The sequence below is a fragment of the Protopterus annectens genome, chromosome 1.part1 (genome assembly GCF_019279795.1).
Source record: "Protopterus annectens isolate FY-2018-M chromosome 1.part1, PAN1.0, whole genome shotgun sequence".
Classification (NCBI taxonomy): Eukaryota; Metazoa; Chordata; order Ceratodontiformes; family Protopteridae; genus Protopterus; species Protopterus annectens.
Genome location: NC_056726.1, coordinates 1474773600 through 1474800319, shown reverse-complemented (window position 1 = coordinate 1474800319; position 26720 = coordinate 1474773600). Strand labels below are relative to the sequence as shown.

The following is a 26720-nucleotide window of genomic DNA, read 5'->3' as shown; positions in this document are numbered from 1 at the left end:
AGGACTAAATGGAACTGTGACCTAAAAAACATTGTTAAAGCAACTCCATCTGAAGGTACAGTAATTTGTATGATTGATTGTCTAATGAGTGTATTCACATAACTTGTTAAGTATATTAAGTATATGGTGTAGTTTGTTTTATTTGATTTTATGTGCCTGAAGAAGCTATAGTGAAAGCTTCATCTTGCATTTTACAATAAAGTTATTCCTGCAGGGGTTCCAGTGGATCCGTATTTCTTTGTCTTGGATTTTTTTATGAGGTCTACTGGATTTGCCAACACTTGGTGTTATTTCATTGGCACTATGATGTCTTTGACCTGAATGCCATGCCTGTACTTACAAGTTGGGTGACATCGAACGATTTTCTTATTACCTTGGCCACATGTTGGTCAAAGGCCAGATTACTGTCTACATATGTCCCCAGAACCCTGACTACCAGGTCAACTGTTACAAGTGCCTTATTGATGAAGTAATTAGCTTGGGTGGCAGTTTTCCCAAAAGGTACTATAATGCATTTCCTGGCATTGACGTTTAATCTGAGACTTTGGCACAAGTCATTTGTCTGTGTTAGATCCTCTTGTAAAATATTTGTGTCATGGGGGAGTCTAAAATTGCAGTCATCTGTAAACTTGGTCAGCCAAAGGTCCTTGACATAAGCCTTTACCTCTGAGAAGATGCCAAATGGGAGTGGTCCCAGCATAGATCCATGAGGTAAATCTTGATGACTGGTTTCTTAGTGGAGGTGGTCTCACCAATCCTGACTTTCTGGGTCCTGTCTGTGAGCCAGCTGACAAACTAATGAGTGATGAAGGAGCTTATTCCCAATTTGCTGAGTTTGTCAGATATATCTGAGAAGGGTATTGTATTTAATGCCTTAGACTGGTCCAGGTAGGCAGTATGCACCATTTCCCCTCTTCCATTGCCTTGGTGACCTTCTTAAAGAAATCCAACCGTTTAGTAGGCATGCTGTGACAAAGCCAAACTGGGCTAGGTCCAGTGTCTGAAAACTGCTTATGTCTTTGTTGATCATTTACATGACAGTGCATTCCATGGCTTTGCATATTAGACTAGTCAGAATAATAGGTCTCTAGTTTCCCGGGTCAGTTGATGGTCCACCCTTGTGAAGTGTGATAACCATTGTATTCCTCCATTCTCATGATACAAAGTCTGTTTTGAGGCTATAATTGAAAAGTGACTCAAATGGTCCTGACTAGTCATGTTTCAAGCTATTTAGGGGTCCAAATGGAGAGATGATAAGTCAGAGAGCAATGGAGAGTTGTATTACTGAAATTGGATTCATAGGTTCATAGGTTCATAGGTAGATACTAGGCTATCTGCCCTAGGGCATTTATAAGCCTAGCCAGAGTGTATTTGGCTTCCGCCTCCCTATTAGATTAGCCTACTGTGCCTCTGTAAAGTAGGTCACAGAAGGTACCCTTTTAAGATTAGTTTACTGTGCCTCTGTCTAGCAGGGACACAGGAGAGATCCCAGGGGTGAATTTGCGATTTCCCATCCACGCGTCCAAATTTCACTTGAAGAGGGTCAGCGAGGGGCTATGTCTAACAAGCCTCTGGGAAATGAATCTGTCCCTCCAGCATGTCCTATTTATTTTTGTGCTTAGGTTTAGGTCCCTGGAGCGTGCAGCTCTAAGGGACTTGGATTTTTTGAGATGGAGCATGTCCATTAATTCTGGGTTTGACATGGCTTTGTACGTCAGGCATAGATCGCCTCTGAGTAGGTGGTAAGCAACTGAGTAGAGCTGGAGTTTCTTTAGTCGAGCTGCATAGGACATCTGTTTGTAGCCCATGATCCTCTTGGTGAGGTACTTTTGGGGTCTCCCTAGTTGCTGCAGGTGTCGGGTAAGGTACATCCCAAAAGGGGCATTGTATTCAATTATGGGCCTGATGAGTGACGAGTAGAGGGCACAATGACCTCTCTTGATCTAGATGCGAACCCCTTCGTGATAAGGTGGGCTATATAGAAGGTCTTTCTAACCACTTTGGCAATGTTATTATCAAAGGAGAGATTACTATCTACGTTGGTCCCCAAATCTCTAATTATTTCTTCCGTACTTAATGGATTACCACCTATGTGGTAATTTGTGGGCACCTTGTTTTTCCCAAAGGGGATGACTATGCACTTTTTAGCATTTAGCTTGAGGCCGTGGCTCTGGCACCAAGCATCTGTCTCTGTGAGACCCTTTTGGAGGATGCTTGTGTCATCTGGAGATTCGATTATGGTCCCCAGTTTGCAGTCATCTCTGAACTTTGTCAGTCATAATCCCCCCGTGTTAGCCTGAACCTCAGAGAAGTATATACTGAACAAGAGAGGTCCCAGAACTGAGCCCTGTGGGATGCCACTTGTAACTGGTTTGGATTTGGACATGGCACCTGCGATTCTGACCATGTGGGTTCTATCTCTGAGCCAGTTTGCAACCCATCTTGTGATATAGGGGTTGATATTTAAGCTGGTAAGCTTATTTATGATGCCCGAGTGGGGTATTGTGTTGAAGGCTTTTGCGAGGTCCAGGTAGGCTGTGTGGACTACCTTGCCCTCATCTATAGCTTTGGTAACTGTTTCAAAGAAATCAACTAGGTTTAAGAGGCAAGATCTGCCCTTAACAAAGCTGAATTGGGTAGGGTCCAGTGTCTGGAGGCTCCCAATGTCTTTGTTTATGAGTTCCATGATAATATGCTCCATAGCTTTACAGACCAGACTAGTCAGGCTTATGGGGCGATAGTTTCCGGGGTCCGTTGTGGCACCACCTTTGTGGAGTGGGACCACTGTAGCTGTACGCCATTCTTTGGGTACATATCCTGTAGTAAGGCTAAGTTTGAACAGTGACTTAATGTGAGGGTTCAGTTCTTCTTGGAGCTCATGTAAGACACAGCCTGGGACACCGTCCGGTCCCATAGATGCTGTGTTTTTTGGTTTGGAGAGGGCAGCTTTTACCTGTGCATTTGTGATGTCAGGGAGGTTACATTCAGTTGGGATAGGCATTTGCTCCTTTGGGGGGGAAGGGGGAGAAGTTTGCGCTGAATCTGTCTGCCAGGATGTTGGCTATGTCTGTAGGTTTGGTATATTTTGTACTGTTATGCAACAATTCAGAGCATATCTGGGAGTTTCTGCCCATGTTCCTGACATAACTAAAGAAGGCCTTGTTATTATCTTTAGTGTCTAGGGCAATTTTTCTTTTGAAACTGGCCTTTGATGATTTTATGAGGGATCGAAGTTTCTTGCTAATACTGATCAGGATGCCTTCCCTTTTTGGGATTTTGCTCTGTCATGTAGTAGCTTCCTCCTTCTGTTGTATAGCTTATTTATGGCCAGGGTCCACCAGACTGGTCTCCTGTTTTTGGAGGAGTGAGTCTTGGTTTTATTTGGGATAGCACGATCCATGCATTCCTGCAGGTGCTCATAGAATGCATTTGTAAAGGATTCTGTGGAGTGGGCTGTATTATACTCTGGCCCAGGGGCTTTGAAGGATTCCACCTCAGTCTTGAGAAGTGCAAAGTTGGCTTTTGAGTAATTCTTTACAGTGATTTCCTTGGCTGGGGGTGGGGACGGGATATGGATGTCCAGGGAAATTTGTTTATGGTCTGATCTTACCAATGAGGGGTTTACCTCTGGTGTGGAACATAGAGTCTCCATGTTGGTGATGACCAGGTCCAATATGTTGTTCCCTCTTGTGGGAGTGGTGACCAGTTGTTCCATTGCGTTAGAGTTTATAAATTCAAGGAGCCGTTGGGAGAGGGTGTTTGGGCTTGAGTAGTTTTCCCAGTCAATGTTAGGGTAGTTGAAGTCACCCAATAACATAGTGTTTGGAGAGACCTTCATATTCTCCAGTGTTCTCAGGAATGCCAAGTGGGGTTCCTGTAATAGGGAGGGTGTTCTGTAGCAGGCTACAAACTGAAAGGCAGTTTTGCCCACTGTTAGTTGCACATGGATGGTTTCCGATGCTTCGTGCAGTACCACTAACCTGGAAGTGTAGGTATCTTTGATGAATATAGATACTCCCCCTTCTTTTGTGCTTCGGTCCGAGTTTTGGGGCCGAAACGCATGGTATGAGTTATAACCTGGTAGTGCTGGGGTGCTCTCAGGAGTCTTGAACCAGGATTCTGTTACTGCACAGACATCGATTTTCTCCATACTGAGGATAGCCTCGAGTGCATGCATCTTGAGGTTTAGACTTCTGGCATTGAGTAGCATTATCTTTAGTTTTTTTATCTTTGGGTTGTCCATGGAGGTGGGTTTGTCCTTTGAGCCTTGCCTAAAAAAGGCACTATGGGGGTGGCAAGAGCCTTGGCCAGTATATGAAAGCCTAAGGGTGACAGGTGCAAGCCGTCCCTAGCGAAGCAACGTGGCTTGTCGAGCACGTCATCCCAGGCTGACAGACACTGGATCCCCTTTGAATGACACCAATACTTTAGCCAATTATTGAAACTGATCATTTTGTCTTTATACTGTGGCATCATTCTTGGTGAGGGTAAGATGCTACTCAAGGTCAGGGTCATACCAACCTGGGCTACATGGTCAGAGAGCTCTTCTATGTCTCTTTTCATGTAGTCCAGGGAGGTATGTCTCAGGTCATTCACACCAGCATGGACAATGATGGAGTCATATTTGTACTTGCTTTGGAGTGACCTGAGTGCTTGCATTATGTGGCGGATCCTGGCACCCGACAGGCAGCTTACAGTGACCTTCTCCTTGTTCAGTCTGGTGAGTGGGACGTCAGTGTGCTGGACAATAGAGTCCCCTATAACAAGTGTAATTGGTGTGTTGTTTGGCCTTAAGGGCTGTGACTGTGAGGCACACTGATTTTGTGAGATATGTGATTCGTGGATATTGTTGAGGGGTGGCTGTTGCTTGGATATCTGCTTAGGAGGTCTTTGCTGTTTAGGCAGATTTTTATTTAGAGCCTCCGAGTATGTTTTTGTGTGTTTATGTGTTGGGTATGCAGATGCAATAGGTCTGTGTGAGACTGGATTTGTGGTGTGGGTGGTTACCTTTTCCTCCTGACTGACTGTGCCAGTCTTGGGTTGAGAAAGCTCTGCCTCCAGTTTGGCTGTGTAACTGCATCTCTCACATGTATTAGAGTTTGTTGAAAGGAGGAGAGGGTTGTCTGTGTACATAAGGCAATTGTAACATTGCCTCAAAATTCCCAGATTCACCAGCTGGACTGGAGAGTAACCTTGAAACTGACCCTTGGACATACCAGATTAGTATAGGGAACTGTTTTTTACTGATCAGATTAGGGAAGGGAACTGATTTTTCACTTGATCAGGAAGGACCAATCGGGAGTCTAATACTTATGAGAAGTCAAGGAGGGTGTAGTGCTTTAGTTAGTTAGTGTTTCCTTATAAGAGCTGAGCAAATGCAGGGCTTTAGAAAGAGAATAGAGTGATTACTTTGAGAGTTTGAACAGTTCTAAGGGAAAAAGTGAAGAGCAGACTTTGTGGAGCCTGGAATAGTTTAAACCTGTTTAGGCGGCGCTGCCCGACGCTGCTCAGTGCGCAAAACCGTGCAAAAAGAGAGTTGTAGGGTTTTAAGAGAGAGAGATCAAGGAGTTTAGAATTGACCCAAAATGGCCAATAAAACTACAGCTTCTAGGTAGTAACCACTCCTCCAGGGACAGGCAGGCTGTTCAGTGTTAACCACTCCCACTGATGAACACAGAGACTTCCCTTTAGCCCAAGCAAGCACTGGCCTTCTAGAAACTTCCAAACAGTTCAGAACAGCAAATCTGTAACTGAACTTTCTTAACTTTCAGAAAGTGGGAAAAAGCAAGATTTTTTTTTTTTTTTTTTTGTTGTAGTTTAAAGGTAGCAGAGATACACAAGCAGCAAAATAATCACAACAGTGCAATAAATGACCCCACACTTGAGTGCTAGGTCAAAATCAGGTAAAATGCAGTTTTTAGAGAAAAAAACGATTTTAAATTAAGTGCAACACAGGAAATGTAGTAAACAGGCTCTAGATGTGTTCCAAGTACTGTTACTGTTACAGATATAAACTTTAGCAAGCTGGAAAATGCCAAAACGTAGGCGGCAAAGCAGTAAAACTTAACAAAACATCAGAAGAAAATACTTAAAATCACAAAAGTAGATCCTTTTCTTCTCTCAGCGTTTTCTCCCCTTGGTAGGTGCTTCAGCAACAACTAGCAAGCCTGAAAAGATGCCAAAACCATGAGGCAGCCTGGTTTTAAGAGAGACAGATCAAGGAGTTTAGAATTGACCCAAAATGGCCAATAAAACTACAGCTTCTAGGTAGTAACCACTCCTCCAGGGACAGGCAGGCTGTTCAGTGTTAACCACTCCCACTGGTGAACACAGAGACTTCCCTTTAGCCCAAGCAAGCACTGGCCTTCTAGAAACTTCCAAACAGTTCAGAACAGCAAATCTGTAATTGAACTTTCTTAACTTTCAGAAAGTGGGGAAAAAAGCAAGATTTTTTTTTTTCTTTTTGTTGTAGTTTAAAGGTAGCAGAGATACACAAGCAGCAAAATAATCACACCAGTGCAACAAATGACCCCACACTTGAGTGCTAGGCCAAAATCAGGTAAAATGCAGTTTTTAGAGAAAAAAATGATTTTAAATTAAGTGCAACACAGGAAATGCAGTAAACAGGCTCTAGATGTGTTCCAAGTACGGTTACTGTTACAGATATAAACTTTAGCAAGCTGGAAAATGCTTACGTCTTGGTGAGTACCTTCACAAGGTGAACCCTGATTTTCACAAAATCTCTCTAAGGTGACACTGATAAATAGACTGTATTTCATATAGCATATATCATGGACAGAAGTAGGTCACAAATTAAAAAAAAATAGCTGGGTGCGCAAGACCCAGTATAAAAATGTGCCCAATCCTGGTAGGTGCACTGGTGCCAGGTCTGGAAAAAATGACAGTGTGGAATCCTCAAAATACAGAAACATTCCTACAATGAGGCCAGGCCAAGCCCAGGGGGAGGATGCCCCTCTGTTGTAGAAGGAAGTAACAGACCAGAAAAATCACAAAAACTGAAATAAATTATTTATTGTTGCTATTATGCAAGAAAGCCCAGAATTTCCAGACACAAGATATACAAAAAGATTAAGAGAGAAATTACAGGAAACAAAAATACTTCCACAGAAAAACTGTCAGAAGCATCAAATAAAAACGTGTGTTCATTAATGCAACAGATTTGTGAAAAACATTACATAGACCAAGAAACTTTGATCTGTTTGGAAAAAAAGAAGCATCCGAGGAAGTGTGAAAATATAAACAACAAAACCTAGAAATTTTTGAAAAGTATAAAATAGAAATATGGACATGGGAAAGAAACAGAGATTTGACATGGTGCAATATTTATATAAATTCAAAAGCCAAATTAATCAGTACAAAAAAAGGCATCCCCAAAGATATTCCAAGAGAAATACAGGCAAGGGCATCCAGATATGGAAAATTTCCCAATAAAAATAATATCACAAACAGGGAATGTAGAAAAAAGATTAGTAAAATTGAAGTTAAAAAAATAGAAGTCGAAGTTATGAAATGCCTGCATATGACACCCACCACTGCTGCCAATATGTGATGGGCTCCACAATGTGTCATCCTCATGCTGGTCCAGTAATCAAGGAGCTCAATTCTCCACCACTGACACTGGAGAGGGATGTGCTTGGAATACAAACGGATACACTCAGTATTTCCAGATGCAGACTGCTCTGCATCAAGTACAATTTCCCTTAAGAGAACACAGGGAACACACTCAGCCCGGGGTCTGGATGTCTCTATATTCATATCCCTCAAGATCCCCAAAAAGACTCCCCACTGGTACAGCTGTAGGGTTAGGGCCTCAGCCAAGTGTCCAACCCAAGTTCTCCAGCACCCTCTCCGTAAACCTAGTGCTTCATGACTCTGCTGACACACACACTCTTTAAGATTTAATTTTCACACACACACACACACACACACACACACACACACACACACACACACACACACACACACACACACACACACACACGCACACACGCACACACACACACACAAACACACCTGTGAAAGGCTGACACAAGTTTACTAGCTATGCCCCCTTCTGCCCAGACTATAAGGTAGATTCACTGCCACCAGGCACTCTAAAATCAGCTATTCTAAGACCCTTAATAAAAGGTGTACAATTATACTGAGTAATATTAATATTAACACAAATGTAGAAGTTCACCAAGACAGCTTGGCCTTCTGGTGTGGCCCACACAGTGTCACCAAATGAATATAAGTACTCTCAAAGGTTAGATGCTCTCTACATGAACCAGCTACAATAAAAGTTTTAAATATATTTAATAATAAATAATACAAGTACATGAAGATACTGAATATATATTCACAGTAAACCACATAGTTCAAATCAGAGGAAGTATTGAATAGAACATTGAAGGACAAACTCACACAAATAAAGAAAAACAATAACTAAACTATGCTTCACTATATTCCTGACTAATTCTAAAATAATTTTACTGTTCCCTGGTAACTTACTTGGGTAAGGCGAGATGAAATATGTGAGCAGTCTTTCTAGTCAGGCCCCAAACAGAATACTCTATTTTCTGAAATTACTCCCTGTAAAATATAATATCCAAGATGACTTGCAGAATGACCTCATCTGGTCACCTGAGTCTGCCTTCCCACAATGTCATCTTTTGAAGTTTAAGACAGGACTTTAGCAGACTGCTATAATGCACATTTACAGCTGTTATGGCAATGCCTAGGAGCTAGAAACATTTACAACACTTCACCCCTTCTTTACAAAAGCTAACAGATAATGGCTGCTCCCAGACCTACCGTCTCCGAGCCTACTCAGGACTGTGGGGTAACAATTAATGATTTAACAGCTCATTTACATTTGCCTTATTCTTCTTAAAATAAGTCAGCTGGTTAACCATTGCTGTGCCAGTGTCCTCTATTGAAACATATATATTTAATTCAGTTACCATACATTTAATTCAGTTACCATAACACATGCACATTTCTCTTCATTTCAGCAAAGTGAACTCTTGACACATTTTAATGCAATTAACACAAGCAGAGTTCACAAATTCATTTTCAGCACAAGCATCTGTACAGATCAAGTTGATATACTAATGACATACAATTATTTATAAAAAATCCAGCTATCTGTGCTGGCACAGGTCATATATCCACTGCCATACTTCTCCCGGTCATGGCTGGCAGTGCCTCCTATCATCACACAAGGTCTAACGCAGGTTACATCACAGCATGATGGAACGAGACCCCAAAGTAAGGAGAGACAGGAAGATCAGGAGACATCTGAAGAAGAAATATGGACACGGGGAAGAAAAAGAGATTTAATATAGTGTAATATGTATGCAAAGGCGAAAGCAAAACTAATCAATACAAAAAGAGCAACACCAAAGATATTTGAAGAGAAATGCAGACAAAGGAATCCAGACATGGAAAACCTTGCAACACAAAAAAAAAAGAAGACAAAGAGGAAAAGTAGAAAAGAAGATTAGTAATGGAGAAGATAAATAGAAACCAAGGTTATGGAGTACCTGAGATGTAAAAGATTCAGTGTAAAAAATCTAACTCAGAAAACACCACAGCAGGATAGAGCAATGGACACCCAAATTAAGGAGAAACCAGTGGAACAGGAAGCAACTGGTCAGGTGCCATATGAAGATATTTTAGAACCTTCCACAGGAAACCAGTATAAACATTCACTTGAAACTGGACAGCAAGGAATGGAACAGAAAACTGTGGCAACTCTGTCAGTGTTGAGGAGTGATAGCCCAGTGAGTTCCCATGTGACAGAGCAATGGATGCCACAGGATGAAATTGAAAAGAATGTGCCAACAGAAGATGCTATAGAACTTTCTATAGAATGACCGCAAACAATGGAGAACAAAAAATGTGCCCTCAGTTTAGAAGAAAATGAGCTAAGAGATGAGTTGCTTGATTTAATAGAGGTAGGTAGACATATTAAGATCAATGAAAGAAGTAGACTGCAGAAGGTCAATAAAACCTCAAAAGTCAGAATTTTGATAAAACAAATTAACACAGTAATTAAGACTATCTATAGAGATCCATGCAATACAACAGAAGTAAACAGAATATATTACTGTGCAGCTAAATTAATAAGTGATAAAGTTGTACCACAAGAACACAGGGTAGTGAGAGAAAGGAAGGGGAGAAATTAAATAACATCATGGAAGTTGTGAAAAACTGAGGGGCTACCAGCCTGCCATATAGAATTTTATAAATAATTGTATGTCATTGTAAATATTAATATAAGCCACAGGCTTGTGTAACAAATGTAAGAAAACTGTGTTATGTTGAGAGCTTCAAAAATGTAACCACAGTGTACCCTGCTGTAGAAAGCTGATGAGTAAAGCATTTTATGACTGTTTGATCTCAAGCTAGGAGACAGGATGTCTGGGCTTGGAAATTATTTCTATTGTTCTAAGACAGAGATAATTACTAGGTTTTACATGTAAAGTGTATTTTATTGCTGTAAATTCCTGGCAGGTGCAGATTACAAAAAGAAATGTTAAAATTTTAAGTTATGTGAGCCTGGGAAACTTAAGTAGAAGTGTCAAGAATGATGTAATCTGAAATGACTATGCAGTACTGTGTATTATCAATTTAAAACTTTCTTAGAGAGAAAGATTTAACATTTTGTATTTTGTTCTGAAGCTGACAACAACTCACCAGCACTTTGCCTTGTAAGTAGAATTTAGAACACAGTTTCTGTTAGAGACAGATAGGAATAAAACCAGATTAGTCTAGCTGTTTTCTATGTTTATATCAGACTATCCTACAATATTGTTTTAAAGTATTTTCCTGTGACCTCTGAACTCTCTATGTTAACTGTGTTGTATTAACAAGTATTGTCTTGTGCTTTTATTATTTATTATTAAATACTTTTAAAACTTTTAACTGCGGCTGTTTTGTGTCAAGATAATTTATGCTCTCAGAGTACTTGCATGTATTTGGTGATATTGTATAAGCCACTCCAATAGCCTTAGCCCTGGGTTACACTTTCTATTTGGAAAACAGTAATAGCACACAGTGAAATTGGTCACCCTTCAGGAAGGGCCTTATGGTAGCTGATAAGTAGTGGCTGGTGGCAGTGATTTCTACCTTATAGTCTGGGCAGGAGGGGGCATAGCTGAAGAATCTGTGCCTGCCTTCCCCCCTGGCTTGTAGTGGTATGGATAGTGAATTCCTGTAGCTTGTGCACAGTCATCACTGAAGGTGTTTTTGTTCTCTAAATCAGCCATGCAGTGAACATTCAGTGTTCAGATTGCAATTGTTTTATTTCTTTTGTTAGCATAGTTAGTCAGGGAGAGCAGGCAAGCATATCAGCAGAGGAGTATGGCAAGCTGAAAAGGAACCATTTGGCTGAGATGTGCCAGGCTAAAGGACTGGTGCATGGAAACCTGACTAAAGCAGACATGATTACAGCTTTGGTTACAGCTGCATCACAGACCAGCAACCAGGAGGATGATCAGACTGCTCAACATTTCTACAGAGGACTTAAAAATCCATCCGGAGTTAAAGAGACTTGAGTTGGAGGTCAAGCGGTTGGAAATAGAAACAGCAGAGAAACTGCGATATCTACAGGCTGAGAAGAATGAGAAACTGCTACGCCTGGAAGCTGAGGAGAAGGAGGGGCAGAGGCAGCACAAAAAGGAGATACTGACTCTTCGCCAGAGTCATGGAGGTAATGGGAAAAGGAGTAACCAAATCCCAGAAGCAACAAAGGTCATTACATTTCTTCCACAGTTTAGAGAGGGGGAACATTTTGATAGTTTCATTCACATGTTTGAGAGGCTATATAAACACTATGATGTTGACCAAAGGCTCTGGGTATGGTTCCTGACCCCCTTACTCAATGGTAAAGCTGTAAGTGTACTTTCCAAACTATCTGACAATGATTTCTTAAATTATAATGCTGTAAAGAATTGTTTGCTAGAATTTTTTAAGGTAACACCTGAAGCTTACAGGAAAAGGTTTTGTGAGCATAGACGCAAGGCAGATGAAAGTGTGTGTGAATATGTTGCTGAACTAAGCACTTATTTTCATAGGTGGGTGAGTGGATGTCAGGTCACCATGTTTGAAGGGCTGGCAGACCTTTTGGTGAGGGAACAAGCTCTTAGCACTTTGTCTGAGGACATGAGGATCTGGTTAGCTGATAGACAATGCTCTACTGTAGACGAATTGGGGAAGCGGGGAGACCTATACCTAGCAAGCAAGGCATCACTGCACAGGAAAGGGACCACCAGTGCTACTCATGGGTCTAAGGGAATCCATGGTGGGCAGCCCAGACTGCCCCAACAGAATCTGACAGTAGCAGGGGAAGCCACTAGTCCAGGTACATGTCCAGGACCTAAGGTTAAATGTTCTGAATGCAATCAGTGGGGTCATGCAGCATATAGATGTCCATGGAGGCAAGGTGGGGAAGAAAAGGTGGGAGAGCCAGTAAGCGGGAAAGACAAAATGCCAATAGTAGGTTCTCTTGAGACAGCAGGGGTACTGAACTACCATCCTGCAGATGTCCTGATAGGGAAGGGATTTGATAATGTACTACCATGTGCTCATGCAATTACACACAGTCAGGCTTGGAGACAAGCATGTGGGTCTGGTAGTCTGGGGGAGACTCAGTTAGACCGCATACTTGCAACCAGGACTGGTGAGGTGGTTACTTCAGGGAGGGAGCTACACTGTAGCAGTGAGACTGAAGGTGAGCCACAGCTGCTTGTGGGTACTGATGGTCCCTTGGACAGAATGACTGCAAGGACAGAGGTGAGTAGTAGTACCCAGGCTGACAGTGAGGCACCGCTGTCAGAGGATGCCAGACTTCCTGTGGAAGGGGAGCTGGGAAGGGTTACAAAGCGAGAGTTGAGACAGGCTCAGGTCTCAGACCCTGCATTACAAGGCCTGAGAGCGGTAGCTAGTGAGGCACCTGATTTTCAAGGGAAGGGAGATTCTGTATACTGGGGCAAAGGGTTACTGTATAGAGTGTGGACCTCTGAGACAGGACTAGAAGGTGAGAGGATACAGCAGTTGGTAGTGCCTAGAGGCTACCATCTGCCACTTCTAGCCATAGCCCATGATATTCCCTTTGCAGGTCATATGGGCATAAAACGTACAAAGAGACGTATTATGCAGAACTTTTATTGGCCTGGGATTTCCAGTGATATAACAGGGTACAGCAGGACCTGTGAGCAGTTCCAAAAGGTAGGAAAGCCAGGAGACAAGGTGAAAGCTCCTTTGATGCCTTTGCCTGTGATTGAGGAGCCATTTCAGAGGGTAGCTATGGATATTGTGAGGCCTCTGAGTATCCCAAGTTCCACAAGGAAAAAGTATATCCTAGTGGTAGTAGATTGTGCTACAAGATAACCTGAGGCAGTAGCTTTGTCCTCCATTGAGGCAGAAAAGATGACAAATGCTTTCTTAGAGATTTCCAGCAGGGTAGGTTTCCCATAAGTAATACTGACTGACAAGAGGTGCCAATTTCATGTCAGACCTGCTGGCTTGTCTGTTAAAGTACTGTAGGGTGAAGCACCTAAAGACAACCCCTACCATCCCCAGACTAATGGTCTTGTTGAGAGGATAAACTCTACACTCACGTCCATGCTACGGGCATTTGCAGACCAGTTTAAGAGGGAGTGGGACAAATATTTTCCCCATCTGTTGTTTGCTGACAGAGAGGTTCCCCAGGGATCCACAGGTTTTTCACCCTTTGAGTTGCTGTATGGGCATAAGGTGAGAGGACCTCAGATTTAATTTGCGATGAGTGTGAAGGTGAGTGTAAATCTCACAAGGAGTCTGTTGTGGCATATGTCCTAACCCTCAAGACAAGGCTCAGGGAACTCATGGGCTTGTCTCAGGAGAATCTGGCAGAAGCCCAACAGCAGAAATAGGTCTGGTATGACAGGAATGCTCGAGCTAGAGAGTATGATGCTATAGGGCAGCAGGTAATGGTTCTCATTCCTGTCAGACACAGCAAGCTGCAGGCAGCTTGGGAGGGACCCTACAAGATGGTAAGGAAGGTCAGTGATATTAACTACATGGTAGAACTGCTAGGCAGAAGGCAGGGGCACAAACTGTATCATGTTAACATGATGAAACCTTACCATGATAGGGAGGCCCTTGTGCTGAGTATTTGCAGTGGATTGCAGGAGGAGTCTGGGGGAAATCTGGTGACTGATCTTCTCAGTGAGGCTTGGACTGACACCTCAGTGGAAGGGGTAGCAATGTCCCAGCAGCTATCTCCTACCCAGGTTCAAGAAATCCAAGCAGTGTTACAGGAGTTTGGGGACATGTTCATGGGGAAACCATGTGGATACAGGACCACAAAGGCCTATTAGGCAGGCCTTTTATAGGGTGCCTGGGAGAGTCAAACAGACTCTGAGGGAGGAGATACAGAAAATGTTGGAATTAGGGGTAATTCAAGAGTTCAACAGTCTTTGGTCCTCCCCAGTGGTGCTGGTACCAAAGAAGGACGGCAGCACCAGGTTCTGTGTGGACTACAGGAAATTAAATAGTCACACAGAGTCAAATGTGTAACCCATGCCTAGGACAGATGAAGCCCTAGAGCATCTGGGTGGGGCTAAGTATCTTACCACCATTGATCTTACCAAGGGCTTGAATGAGTTCACAAAGATGCCCTTTTGGATGAAAATGCCCCAGGGACTTTTCAGACCCTGGTAGATCATACCATAGCAGGAGCAGGAGGGTTTGCCCTTGATTACCTAGATAATATTGCCATCTACAGCCATTCCTGGGCAGAGCACCTTCATCATGTCAGGGAGGTGCTGGGCAGACTACAGAGGGCAGAGCTGACCATTAAGCCCAGAAAATGTCAGGTGGGTATGGCAGAGGTCTCCTACATAGTACATAGAGTGGGGAATGGTAAGATCAGGCCAGAACTGTCCAAAGTGGAAGCCATTCAGGCATGGCCTGAACCTGTTACCAAAAAGCAGGTGAGGGCATTCTTAGGCACAGCAGGGTACTACAGAAAGTTAGTCACCAGTTATAGTATGACAGCTGCTCCCCTCACAGACCTAACAAGAAAAAAACAGGCCAGATAAGGTAGTGTGGACCACAGCATGTGAGCAGGCATTCCAGAAGCTTAAAGAATCTTTGGGAGCACCCCTGTGTTAGCCAGTCCAGATTACAGCAAATAATTTGTTGTGCAGGTGGATGCTTCGAACCATGGGATGGGGGCTGTACTTAGCCAGAGTTCTTCAGAGGGAGAAGAGCCCCCAGTGGTTTATCTCAGTCGTAGGCTCCAACCCAGGGAAGAATGGTATGTAGCTGTAGAAAAGGAGTGTCTAGCCATAGTGTGGGCACTGCAGAAACTTCAGCTTTATTTGGATGGAAGGAAATTCACTGTAGTTACAGATCAGAATCCCCTAACATGGATACATCAAGCCAGCTAGTAAAATGCCAAGTTGCTAAGGTGGACCTAGAGTTGCAAGCATATGATATGTCAGTGCAGTACTGCAGTGGGATTAGCAATGCCAACGCAGAAGGGCTATCAAGACAAGGAATGGGATAAGGTATACCCAGATAGGCTCAACCTTCTCAAGCAATGTTTCTCAAGGGACACTTGAATAACTAGCTTGAGTTCTCACTGGGTAAAGAAATGTGAAAAACCAAGGGGCTGCCTACCCAGCCAGATAGAATTTTATAAATAATTCTATGTGATTGTAAATATTAATATGATCCACAGGCTTGTGTAACCTATGTAAGAAAACTATATGTTCTGAGCTTCAAAAATGTAACCGTAGTGCACCCTGCTGGAAGATAGCTGATGAGTAAAGCATTTTACGACTGTTTGATCTCAAGCTAGGAGACTGGATGTCTGGGCTAGGAAATTATTTCTATTGTTCTAAGACAGAGATAATTACTATTTATATGTAAAGTGTCTTTTATTGCTGTGGCTTCCTTGCAGGTGTAGATTACAAAAATAAATGTTAACATTTTAAGTTCTGTGAGCCTCGGAAACTTAAGTAGAAGTGTCAGTAGAAGTGTCAAGAATGATGTAATCTGAAATGACTCAGCAGTAATGTGTATTATCAATTTAAGACTTTCTCAGAGAGAAAGATTTAACATTTTGTATTCTGTTGTGAAGCTGACAACAACTCATCAGCACTTTGCCTTGTAAGTAGAATTTAGAACATAGTTTCTTTTCGGGACAGATAGGAATATAGATTAGTCTAGCTGTTTTCTATATTTATATGAAACTATCCTACAATATTGTTTTAAAGTATTTTCCCATAATCTCTGAACTCTCTATTGTCACTGTGTTGAATTAATGAGTATTGTATTGTGTTTTTATTTATTATTAAATATTTTTAAACCTTTCAACTGTGACTGTTTTGTGTAGAGATAATTTAAGTTCTCAGAGTACTTGCATATATTTGTTGATACTGTATAAGCCACTTCAATAGCCTTAGCCCTGGGTTACACTTACTATTTGGATAACAATAATAGCACACAGTGGAATTGGCCATCCTTCGGGAAGGGCCTTATAGTAGCTGATAAGTAGTGGTTGGTGGCAGTGATTTCTACCTTACAGTCTGGGCAGAAGGGGGCATAGCTGGAGAACCTGTGCCAGCCTTCCTCAGGAGTGTCTGTGTGTTTGTATATAATTCATATCTCAAAGTAAGTGTGTGTCAGCTACTTGGGCAGGGACACAAAGCACTGGTTGGACAGAGAAGGTGCTGGAAATTTTGGGTTGACCACTTGGCTGAGATCTGTACCCTATAGCTGTGCCAGTGGGGAGTCTTACCAGGGATTTGGAGAGAAAGGGAGAAACCAGACCCAGACTGACTGTGATCTCTGTGTGCTCTTAAGGGAAATTGTACTTTACTGTGTGTGTACTTGTTATCCTTCCCAGTGTGCACGCCCCTCACTGGTGTTAAATTGTACTTTACTGTGTGTGTACTTGTTATCCTTCCCAATGTGCACCCCTCTCACTGGTGTTAAATTGTACTTTACTGTGTGTGTACTTGTTATCCTTCCCAATGTGCACGCCCCTCACTGGTGTTAAATTGTACTTTACTGTGTGTGTACTTGTTATCCTTCCCAATGTGCACGCCCCTCACTGGTGTTAAATTGTACTTTACTGTGTGTGTACTTGTTATCCTTCCCAATGTGGACGCCCCTCACTGGTGTTAAATTGTACTTTACTGTGTGTGTACTTGTTATCCTTCCCAATGTGCACGCCCCTCACTGGTGTTGAATTGTACTTTACTGTGTGTGCACTTGTTATCCTTCCCAATGTGCACGCCCCTCACTGGTGTTAAATTGTACTTTACTGTGTGTGTACTTGTTATCCTTCCCAATGTGCACTTCTCTCACTGGTGTTAAATTGTACTTTACTGTGTGTCTACTTGTTATCCTTCCCAGTGTGCACGCCCTCACTGGTGTTAAATTGTACTTTACTGTGTGTGTACTTGTTATCCTTCCCAATGTGCACACCCCTCACTGGTGTTAAATTGTACTTTACTGTGTGTGTACTTGTTATCCTTCCCAATGTGCACGCCCCTCACTGGTGTTAAATTGTACTTTACTGTGTGTGTACTTGTTATCCTTCCCAATGTGCACGCCCCTCACTGGTGTTAAATTGTACTTTACTGTGTGTGTACTTGTTATCCTTCCCAATGTGCACGCCCTCACTGGTGTTAAATTGTACTTTACTGTGTGTGTACTTGTTATCCTTCCCAATGTGCATGCCCCTCACTGGTGTTAAATTGTACTTTACTGTGTGTGTACTTGTTATCCTTCCCAATGTGCACGCCCCTCACTGGTGTTAAATTGTACTTTACTGTGTGTGTACTTGTTATCCTTCCCAATGTGCACGCCCTGCACTGGTGTTAAATTGTACTTTACTGTGTGTGTACTTGTTATCCTTCCCAATGTGCACGCCCCTCACTGGTGTTAAATTGTACTTTACTGTGTGTGTACTTGTTATCCTTCCCAATGTGCACGCCCCTCACTGGTGTTAAATTGTACTTTACTGTGTGTGTACTTGTTATCCTTCCCAATGTGCACCCCTCACTGGTGTTAAATTGTACTTTACTGTGTGTGTACTTGTTATCCTTCCCAATGTGCACGCCCCTCACTGGTGTTAAATTGTACTTTACTGTGTGTGTACTTGTTATCCTTCCCAATGTGCACGCCCCTCACTGGTGTTAAATTGTACTTTACTGTGTGTGTACTTGTTATCCTTCCCAATGTGCACGCCCCTCACTGGTGTTAAATTGTACTTTACTGTGTGTGTACTTGTTATCCTTCCCAATGTGCACGCCCTCACTGGTGTTAAATTGTACTTTACTGTGTGTGTACTTGTTATCCTTCCCAATGTGCACACCCCTCACTGGTGTTAAATTGTACTTTACTGTGTGTGCACTTGTTATCCTTCCCAATGTGCACGCCCCTCACTGGTGTTAAATTGTACTTTACTGTGTGTGTACTTGTTATCCTTCCCAATGTGCACGCCCCTCACTGGTGTTAAATTGTACTTCACTGTGTGTGTACTTGTTATCCTTCCCAATGTGCATGCCCCTCACTGGTGTTAAATTGTACTTTACTGTGTGTGTACTTGTTATCCTTCCCAATGTGCACGCCCCTCACTGGTGTTAAATTGTACTTTACTGTGTGTGTACTTGTTATCCTTCCCAATGTGCACGCCCCTCACTGGTGTTAAATTGTACTTTACTGTGTGTGTACTTGTTATCCTTCCCAATGTGCACACCCTCACTGGTGTTAAATTGTACTTTACTGTGTGTGTACTTGTTATCCTTCCCAATGTGCATGCCCCTCACTGGTGTTAAATTGTACTTTACTGTGTGTGTACTTGTTATCCTTCCCAATGTGCACACCCCTCACTGGTGTTAAATTGTACTTTACTGTGTGTGTACTTGTTATCCTTCCCAATGTGCATGCCCCTCACTGGTGTTAAATTGTACTTTACTGTGTGTGTGCTTGTTATCCTTCCCAATGTGCACACCCCTCACTGGTGTTAAATTGTACTTTACTGTGTGTGTACTTGTTATCCTTCCCAATGTGCACAATCCTCACTGGTGTTAAATTGTACTTTACTGTGTGTGTACTTGTTATCCTTCCCAATGTGCACGCCCCTCACTGGTGTTAAATTGTACTTTACTGTGTGTGTACTTGTTATCCTTCCCAATGTGCACGCCCCTCACTGGTGTTAAATTGTACTTTACTGTGTGTGTACTTGTTATCCTTCCCAAGGTGGATGCCCCTCACTGGTGCTAGTGGTGAGGACTGAGGCTCCTTGATTACTGGGCCAGTGTACGGGTGTCACAGAAGTATCTAATAGAGAAAACTATAAAGCAATTAAGACAAGAAGTGTCACTGTTAGAAGCGTATAGAAGAGGGAACAGATCAACAAAAATACTCAGAAAGGTAGATGTGATAAAAGCAGTGCACAGTATTATAATGGATCAGGATTTAGCATGCACTATCACAAACAATAATCTAAAAATATCAGCACAGGCAGAAAAACATAAAGAAACACAGATAAATATAAAGAAAAAGTACAAAAGAGGCAATTTATTGATGACCCAAAAATGTTTTGTAGAGAACTGGGAAACAAGGTGAAAGGAATTGAAAGACCACCAAAAAAGAAGAAATAGATACATTTTGAAGCAATATTTATGAAGATCCTGTGGAACATAACAAAGATGCTAAATAAATAGAAAAAGTAAAAGAAGGAATAAGAAGTTTAAAGGTACAGGATATGAAATGGGATGAAGTAACAACCAGAGAGATTGAAACAAAGTTAAGAAAAGCCTTTAGTTGGAAAACCCCAGGCCCAGACGCAGAACCTAACTTCTGGTTAAAAGTACTAACACCTTTGCATGAAGATTTAGCCATGAGTGAGAACTATTTATATGCACACCCTTAACAGACAACAACCTGGCTACCAACAGGAAAAAATAATACTCCAACTAAGAGTGAACCTGCAAGCTACCCTACATATGAACTACACACTGGAATTGATGCTGACGGAGTTTATAGTAATTTACAAGAAAACTTAATTATGGCAATAGAAAAAAAGGGCAACAAAAAGTCATATAGAACAAAGGATCATTTGTTGTTGAATAAAGTCATAGTGGAGAACTGTAAAAACGGGAAGAATCCAAGAATGGCATGGACTGACTACAAGAAAGCATTTAACAGTATAGCACATTCATGGATAAATGAGTGCTTAAAAATGTATAAGATACACCCTACACTGAAAACTATATCACAGCAACCATGAAACAGTGGCAAATCACTTTGCAGTTAAGCCATGATAAAGGACAAATTATTATTGCAGGGATAAAAATCCAAAGAGGAATATTCCAGGGTGACTCTCTGTCACCATTGCTGTTTTGCCTTGCCCTTAACCTATTACTCTGCTTAACAGATTAGGTCATGGCTATAACTTGGCTCCTAGAAAACAACCAAGTGTAAAGACTTCTCATCTTCTCCTTGTCAATGATTTAAAACTATACAGATCAACAGATGAGGAACTGAAAGGACAACTGCAATTAGTCAAAACTTTTTCAGATGATATAAGAATGTAATTCGGTCTTGATAAATGTGCAAAAGCAACCTTTAAAGCCGGAAAGCTGCAGCACCAAGAAAACATCAGTTTGGGACAAGAGTGTGATATAAAAGACCTTGTGCAAGAGGGAATCTATAAATATTTGGGAACTGATGAAGGATCAACAATCAAACATGAACAAATGCAAATAAAACTTAGTAAGGAGCATTTTAGAAGAATAAAATTAATCCTGAAAACAGCATTGATATCTAAGAACAACATTCAAGGTATAAACCAATTTGCTCTTCCTGTCCTAACTTACAGTTTTGGGGTGGCTCCAAAAGGCATTGTATAGATTAGACAGGAAAACAAGAAGGTTGCTTCATGCTCATTAAATGATTTATAAAAATCAGTGCATACCAAGATTATATATTCCCCATTCTGAAGGAGTTATGGGCCTCTTGAAAATTAATTACATGTATAGATCTGCAGTCGTGGGAATGCATACATATCTGCTGAACTCACATGATCCAAACATAGTGAAAGTTTTAAAACGAGGAGAATAAATCTAAGATGACTTTTCTGCTTAGTCTAGCAGAAGCATATCAGTATCAAGCAGGAATGGAAATCAAACCAGAAGTACATAGAAATCAGGCCACAACTGAATGTGCCAAAAACAAAAGAAATAATATAAGGTGAAAGATCAGAAATATGGAAAATGCATAAATATAGTTGCAAGTACAGAAAACTCCTGGAAGAACCTCGTGTTGATCAGGATCGAATGCAGGAACGGTTAAGGAGAGGTAAATTCAAACCAAAAGATGAAAGGTTAATATTGGCGGCTCAAGACAGTGGGCTACGTACACATTGGTTTACAAAGTCCATTGAACATGTGGGAGAAACAGACAATTGTAGGCTTTGTAAAACAGAATTGGAAATAGTTGCACACCTCCTTGCTGGTTGTGACATACTAATGGCAGAAGGACTATATACTGAAAGGCATAATAATGTGGCAAGACTGTTGCACTGGGGATTGTCTAAACGTTAGAGTATTGAAGTGGCTGAAAAAACACTGAAACATGAGTCACACAGCACCATAGAAAATGATGAAGTCTACATCACATGGGATCACCCATTACCAACAGTTCAAAAGACAGATGCGAGAAAACCAGATATAGGGTTCCATGAAAAGAAGACAAAAGTAGCATTGATCACTGAAATTGCTACATCCAGTGACTACATTGTCTTGTGTACAGAGAGAGACACAAAGTCATAAAATATCAGGATTTGCAGCCAGAAACAAAAGGAATATGGAAGAAAGATACCCAGACAGTTCCAATAGCAGTAGGAGCAATGGGTCTTATAAAAAAGAATTTACAATTGGATTTAGATATGTTACCATCACATGTAACTCAATACAAACTGCAGAAGGAGTCATTACTGGGCACATTGCGGGTGCTGTGAAGAGCACTCCTGGCTGACATCAAAAAGTGAAACAATACTAATTTCATGAACTTTAATCATACTTTGACTTAGGAATGGGGTCCATTCCCATCATGGTATTAGAAACCCAAAATATTTGGAGAAATTAAAAAAAAAAAGAGGAATCCTAGGATACTGTTGGGGCCCACTAAGGCTGAATTTTTGGTCTTAGTGAATGCCACCAAGACCTGCTATGTGCTAATTGTTGGGAAGCGGGTATGCTAGAAGGTATTTCACAGGGGAGGAGGGGTGAATTTTGAGCTATGTAGCTCTGCTCATTGAATATGGCACCACTGACCACCAGTTTGGTACACTGATGTATGCTGCCTTTGAGGTACAGACAGAACTGTAGATGGCCTTGTGGTTGTCTTTAGCCTCTGAGGCTATCTTGACCTTGTAATTGGCTTTGTTGTACTTAATTAGTCCTCTTAGTTTCCTGTTTTGTTTAATTGGAGTGCCTCTCTCATTATAGGAGTTGCTGTTCTTGATTTTAGTCATGAGTTTTTTTTCCTTTTGTTATATACACTATTAAGGTTAGGCTTTCACCAGTGTGGTTTGTTTTTAGAGTTTGTTTTGGGCTTAGTTCTAGGGAAGTAGAAAAGCCTCTATATAACAATTTTCATGGTTGTACAAAGTCTGTGTGAGCAATTCTGCAGCAGTTGCTATGAACTTGGGGTTGGGAGAGGATTTGAATTTTGACAAACTATTGCTTAACAGGATGTGGTTTGTTTTAGAATAGTTCTAAACTGTTATGGAGTTTGCTGTGGTTACCAAGTTGATTTTTATTTCAAAGGAGACAGCTTTGTGGTCTGACCTAACGAGTGAGAACATCACATATCTGTCATATCTGGTCAAGGAAATTTGTGCTAATCGAATCCAGGAATCAATGTGCCTGTGAGGATGAGGCACTGTATGTTTCCCAGTCTGTAGAAGGGCAGTTAAAGTCTTCCATGAACAGGGTATTTAGTTTAATGGTGAGTGTCTCCATTAGATCTAGGTAAAAGCTATAGGACTTTAGGAATGCAGAGCGTAACCTGTAGTTTGCTGAAATAGGGTATGAGACTGTGTCTATGATGATTTCCACATAGCTAAACTCCAGGGAAGCATCCGGTTTAACCAACCTTGAGGTATACTTGTTGCTAATGTAGATCGAGATACCTCCATGTTTTGTCCCTGTCGGTACAGCCGAGGGTCTAAATGTGTGGAAAGCACTGAAGCCTTGCAGTACTCGAGTATGTTTTGTGGATTAATACCAAGTTTTTGGAACAGCATAGATGTCTACAGTCTCTAGAGTGAGGAGAGCTTGTAGGGTGTGGAGTTTATTGTTTAGGCTCCTAACATTGAGCAGTAACACATTAAGGTGTCTTCGGGTTTCATTGCTATGTTGGTAGGTTTTTTTAATTTGGCATTTCCTAAAAGGCTCTATGGGTTTGGCGTTGGGGTATGTATTTGTTTTATTCCACCATCAGTATTGTACTACAAACCACAATGCACATGCCCAGTGATATACTAATTTTCATCGATCTTCACACGCTCTAAACACAGGTTCTCGAGCTTTGACCATAGAAATCAATTAGCATGAACACACACAAGCTCTAAACACATATCTGAGCAACACAGGATTTTCTGCAACTCATACCTAACAAAATAAAGAAAGTCGCCCCCCAGACACATCCTTATTAATATATTTTCATTCTGATGTTACAAATGTTCAAAGAAAGAGGAATCCTTTGTAAAAATGAAAAAAAAAAACACTCAATCTGCACTGTCTTGGACAAGTAATTAGATGTATTTGTTTATACATCTATCTTATCACAGGCATTATTAGGGAAGTGAGTCTACAAGAGTATGTATGGACTGCAGTGTTCAGCATCACATTGCACCCCCACATGTGCAGACGATTGTGTTTTCATTCCAGCAGCAATTTGCTGTGTATTTTATTTCTCTGTGGTTGTACGACCATGGAGTTAGTATGGGTCTATATTATAACCGAGGAAGCCCATTTCAGTGAATACGAAAACGTCAACACATATTGCGTGAACCGCAAGTACACCAAACGCCCTAAACCACGAAATTCAAAATATCAAAGTGGCATAGTTGGCCCTTCTGCGGTATAGCTCCATAAGGTAAATGTGCGAAAGTTACGGACCTTAGGGTTAGGGTGCGGAATAAGGTAAGTGCATAGATAGTGATGTATGTAAGGTTTAGTGTAGGGTTAGAAGTAGGGTTTTGTTAAGTGTATGTGTGTGGATTATTTATTTTGTTTGGGTATAGCTCATTAAGGTAAGTGTACGATAGTTACACACCTTAAAGTTAGGGTGCGGGTTAAGGTAAGTGCATAGATAATAATGTATGTAAGGTTTAGTGTAGGGTTAGAAGTAGGGTTTCAGTTAGTGTATGTATGTGGTTTATTTATTTTATTTGGGTGGGTAGTATGTAGCGAGTGGTGGGGTTGGCGAACTATGCCGGTTCGATATTTTGAATTTTACGGTTTAGGGCATTCGGTGTATTTGCGGTTCGCGCAATATGTGTCGACATTTACATATTTGCTGAAATGGGCTTTCGCAAGTATGATAAAGACCCATTAGTATATATTTTATATATATATATATATATATATATATATATATATATATATATATATATATATATATGTAAGGGGGAAGCCCCACACACATGGGGTGCAGGGAGGTTTGCCCCCCTGCAAAAACCTTTTCTATATATTTGTTATAAAGAATGTTTTCTATCAAATGAATTTTCAGTAAAATGGGTTTGACCTTTTGGGTTTCAATCAAATGAACAATCCAACAACAACAAATGCCATAGACCCATACATGCATCAATCTATGAACCTATATATATATATATATATATATATATATATATATATATATATATATATATATATATATATATATATATATATATATATACATACACACACACACACACACACACACACACACACACACACACACACACACACATGGATGGGTCTACTTCAGATGATTGAAGTTTTGAAACTCGAACATCAAATTGAAAAAAAGAAACTTTTTTTTTAAGTTTTTGCAGTGGGCAAGTCCCCCTGCACCCGTCACAGCCCCTGCTAGTTAAACATACCAACTTCGAAATCTCACTACAGCGAGGCAAACGGTAAATTTCCTGTTCCATGCTGTACGGCAATCTCCATTTAGAAATTTTGAAGTTTTAAAACTTCGATCATCTGGTTCTTGGACATATGATGTTTGAACTTTTTAAACTTTGATTATTTGAATGGGACCCATATATATCACTGCAGTATGTAATGAGCAAATTTATGTTTTTACATTTTATTTATAACCAGATAAGCTCACTATACACTAGTGTTCCTTTTTCAGTGGTAGCCTGGGAACACTATCTAGTTAAGTAACTTGCTCAGAGTCACACATTAGGCAAATGGTGCATGAGGGAATCAAACCCTGGAAGCAACTCAATATACAGTGCTTTAGCAAGCACCGAAACAAACAACTGCATGTAGAGCAAGTCAATGTTAAATGCTAGTTATACTATAAAACATAAGATGAGCAGTGATATGGGGAGTATTTGTAAATCCCCAAGGAAGAATTTGGACTGGATACTTGTAAGCTGATGTTCCGTTTTCAGCACTCTTTATTTTGCTGTGTTAGCAAGTAAATACATGTTCACGTACAAACTATTAATACATTTTATAAGAAAGAAGTTCAAGATTAATCCCTAACTGTCAAGAAAATACATATAATACTGCAAAAGCAGTATTTTATTAGTGAGATTGATTTCTAAGCAGAGGGAATCTCTCAGAAGGATTGTGTTCCTCTTTAGTAACTTACCTAAAAAAAAATAACTATACTGAGCAATTTTTTCATGTATTGTTTTTTCTTTAGTGTACTAAAGTAGCACTTGAACATTTTGCAGCATTTCCTGTTTATGGAGGCTTTTTTTATTGTCCTTCTGACTTACCTTTCCACGCACTGTGCAACCATGCAGGCTGCATTCAGGATAGACTGCACATGTGAGAGCCACTTGGAATTTTCTAGTTTGCTTAGCCAACGGTCCATATTATGGGACTGGTCATTACAGGCCTCTACTAGTTTAATTAGACTCTCCTGGAGTATTCGTCCCCTGTTGACAGAAAAGAAAACTCATTGAAATTAGCAGTTAGAGATTACCCTAGTCTGTAACATATGAATAAGTCTTAAGTGAAATGCAACAAAACAAATATTTGAGCAAAATGTAAGAAAACAAGCGTAACATGGTATTAACGTTTCTTTGTTGGTCTGCTGATAATTTTGATAACTTTGAAATTCACTCTATTCAAAGGACATCAGTACATGAGGCATTTGCCATATCCTCAGGTGAATTGTCCTTCATGGGTGAAGCTCCTCGCACTGGAGTGTAAGGGACTCTACTCATGATCATGATTTCTGACTTCTGCAACAGACAAACATTTTTTTTTTTTTTTTTTTCTCAGAAACAAAATTTGACAAAGCAGTCCTCTAAGGATAGCACAGGTATCTTCCCTTCCAGTACCATCAAATGCATGCTGCTGAAAGAAACAGGCCATAGTCAAGGCTTTATCCCTCTCATGGGTCATCTCTCTATGTCACTGACCCAGATTAATTATAGTAGACATTTGTGGTAGATATACAAATCAAAG

General features: G+C 41.0%; 1 protein-coding gene across 5 annotated transcripts in view; it reads right to left on the bottom strand.

Annotated features, from left to right (window-relative positions):
* The window catches only part of LOC122810968 (myotubularin-related protein 9-like), a 557891-nt gene that overhangs the window by 195509 nt on the left and 335662 nt on the right, over positions 1 to 26720 (bottom strand). For all 5 annotated transcript variants that reach the window (XM_044082497.1, XM_044082502.1, XM_044082503.1 and 2 more), the window contains one exon: positions 26024 to 26185. In XM_044082497.1, the coding sequence (XP_043938432.1) occupies positions 26024 to 26185 (162 nt within the window). The remainder of the gene's footprint in view (positions 1 to 26023; positions 26186 to 26720) is intronic.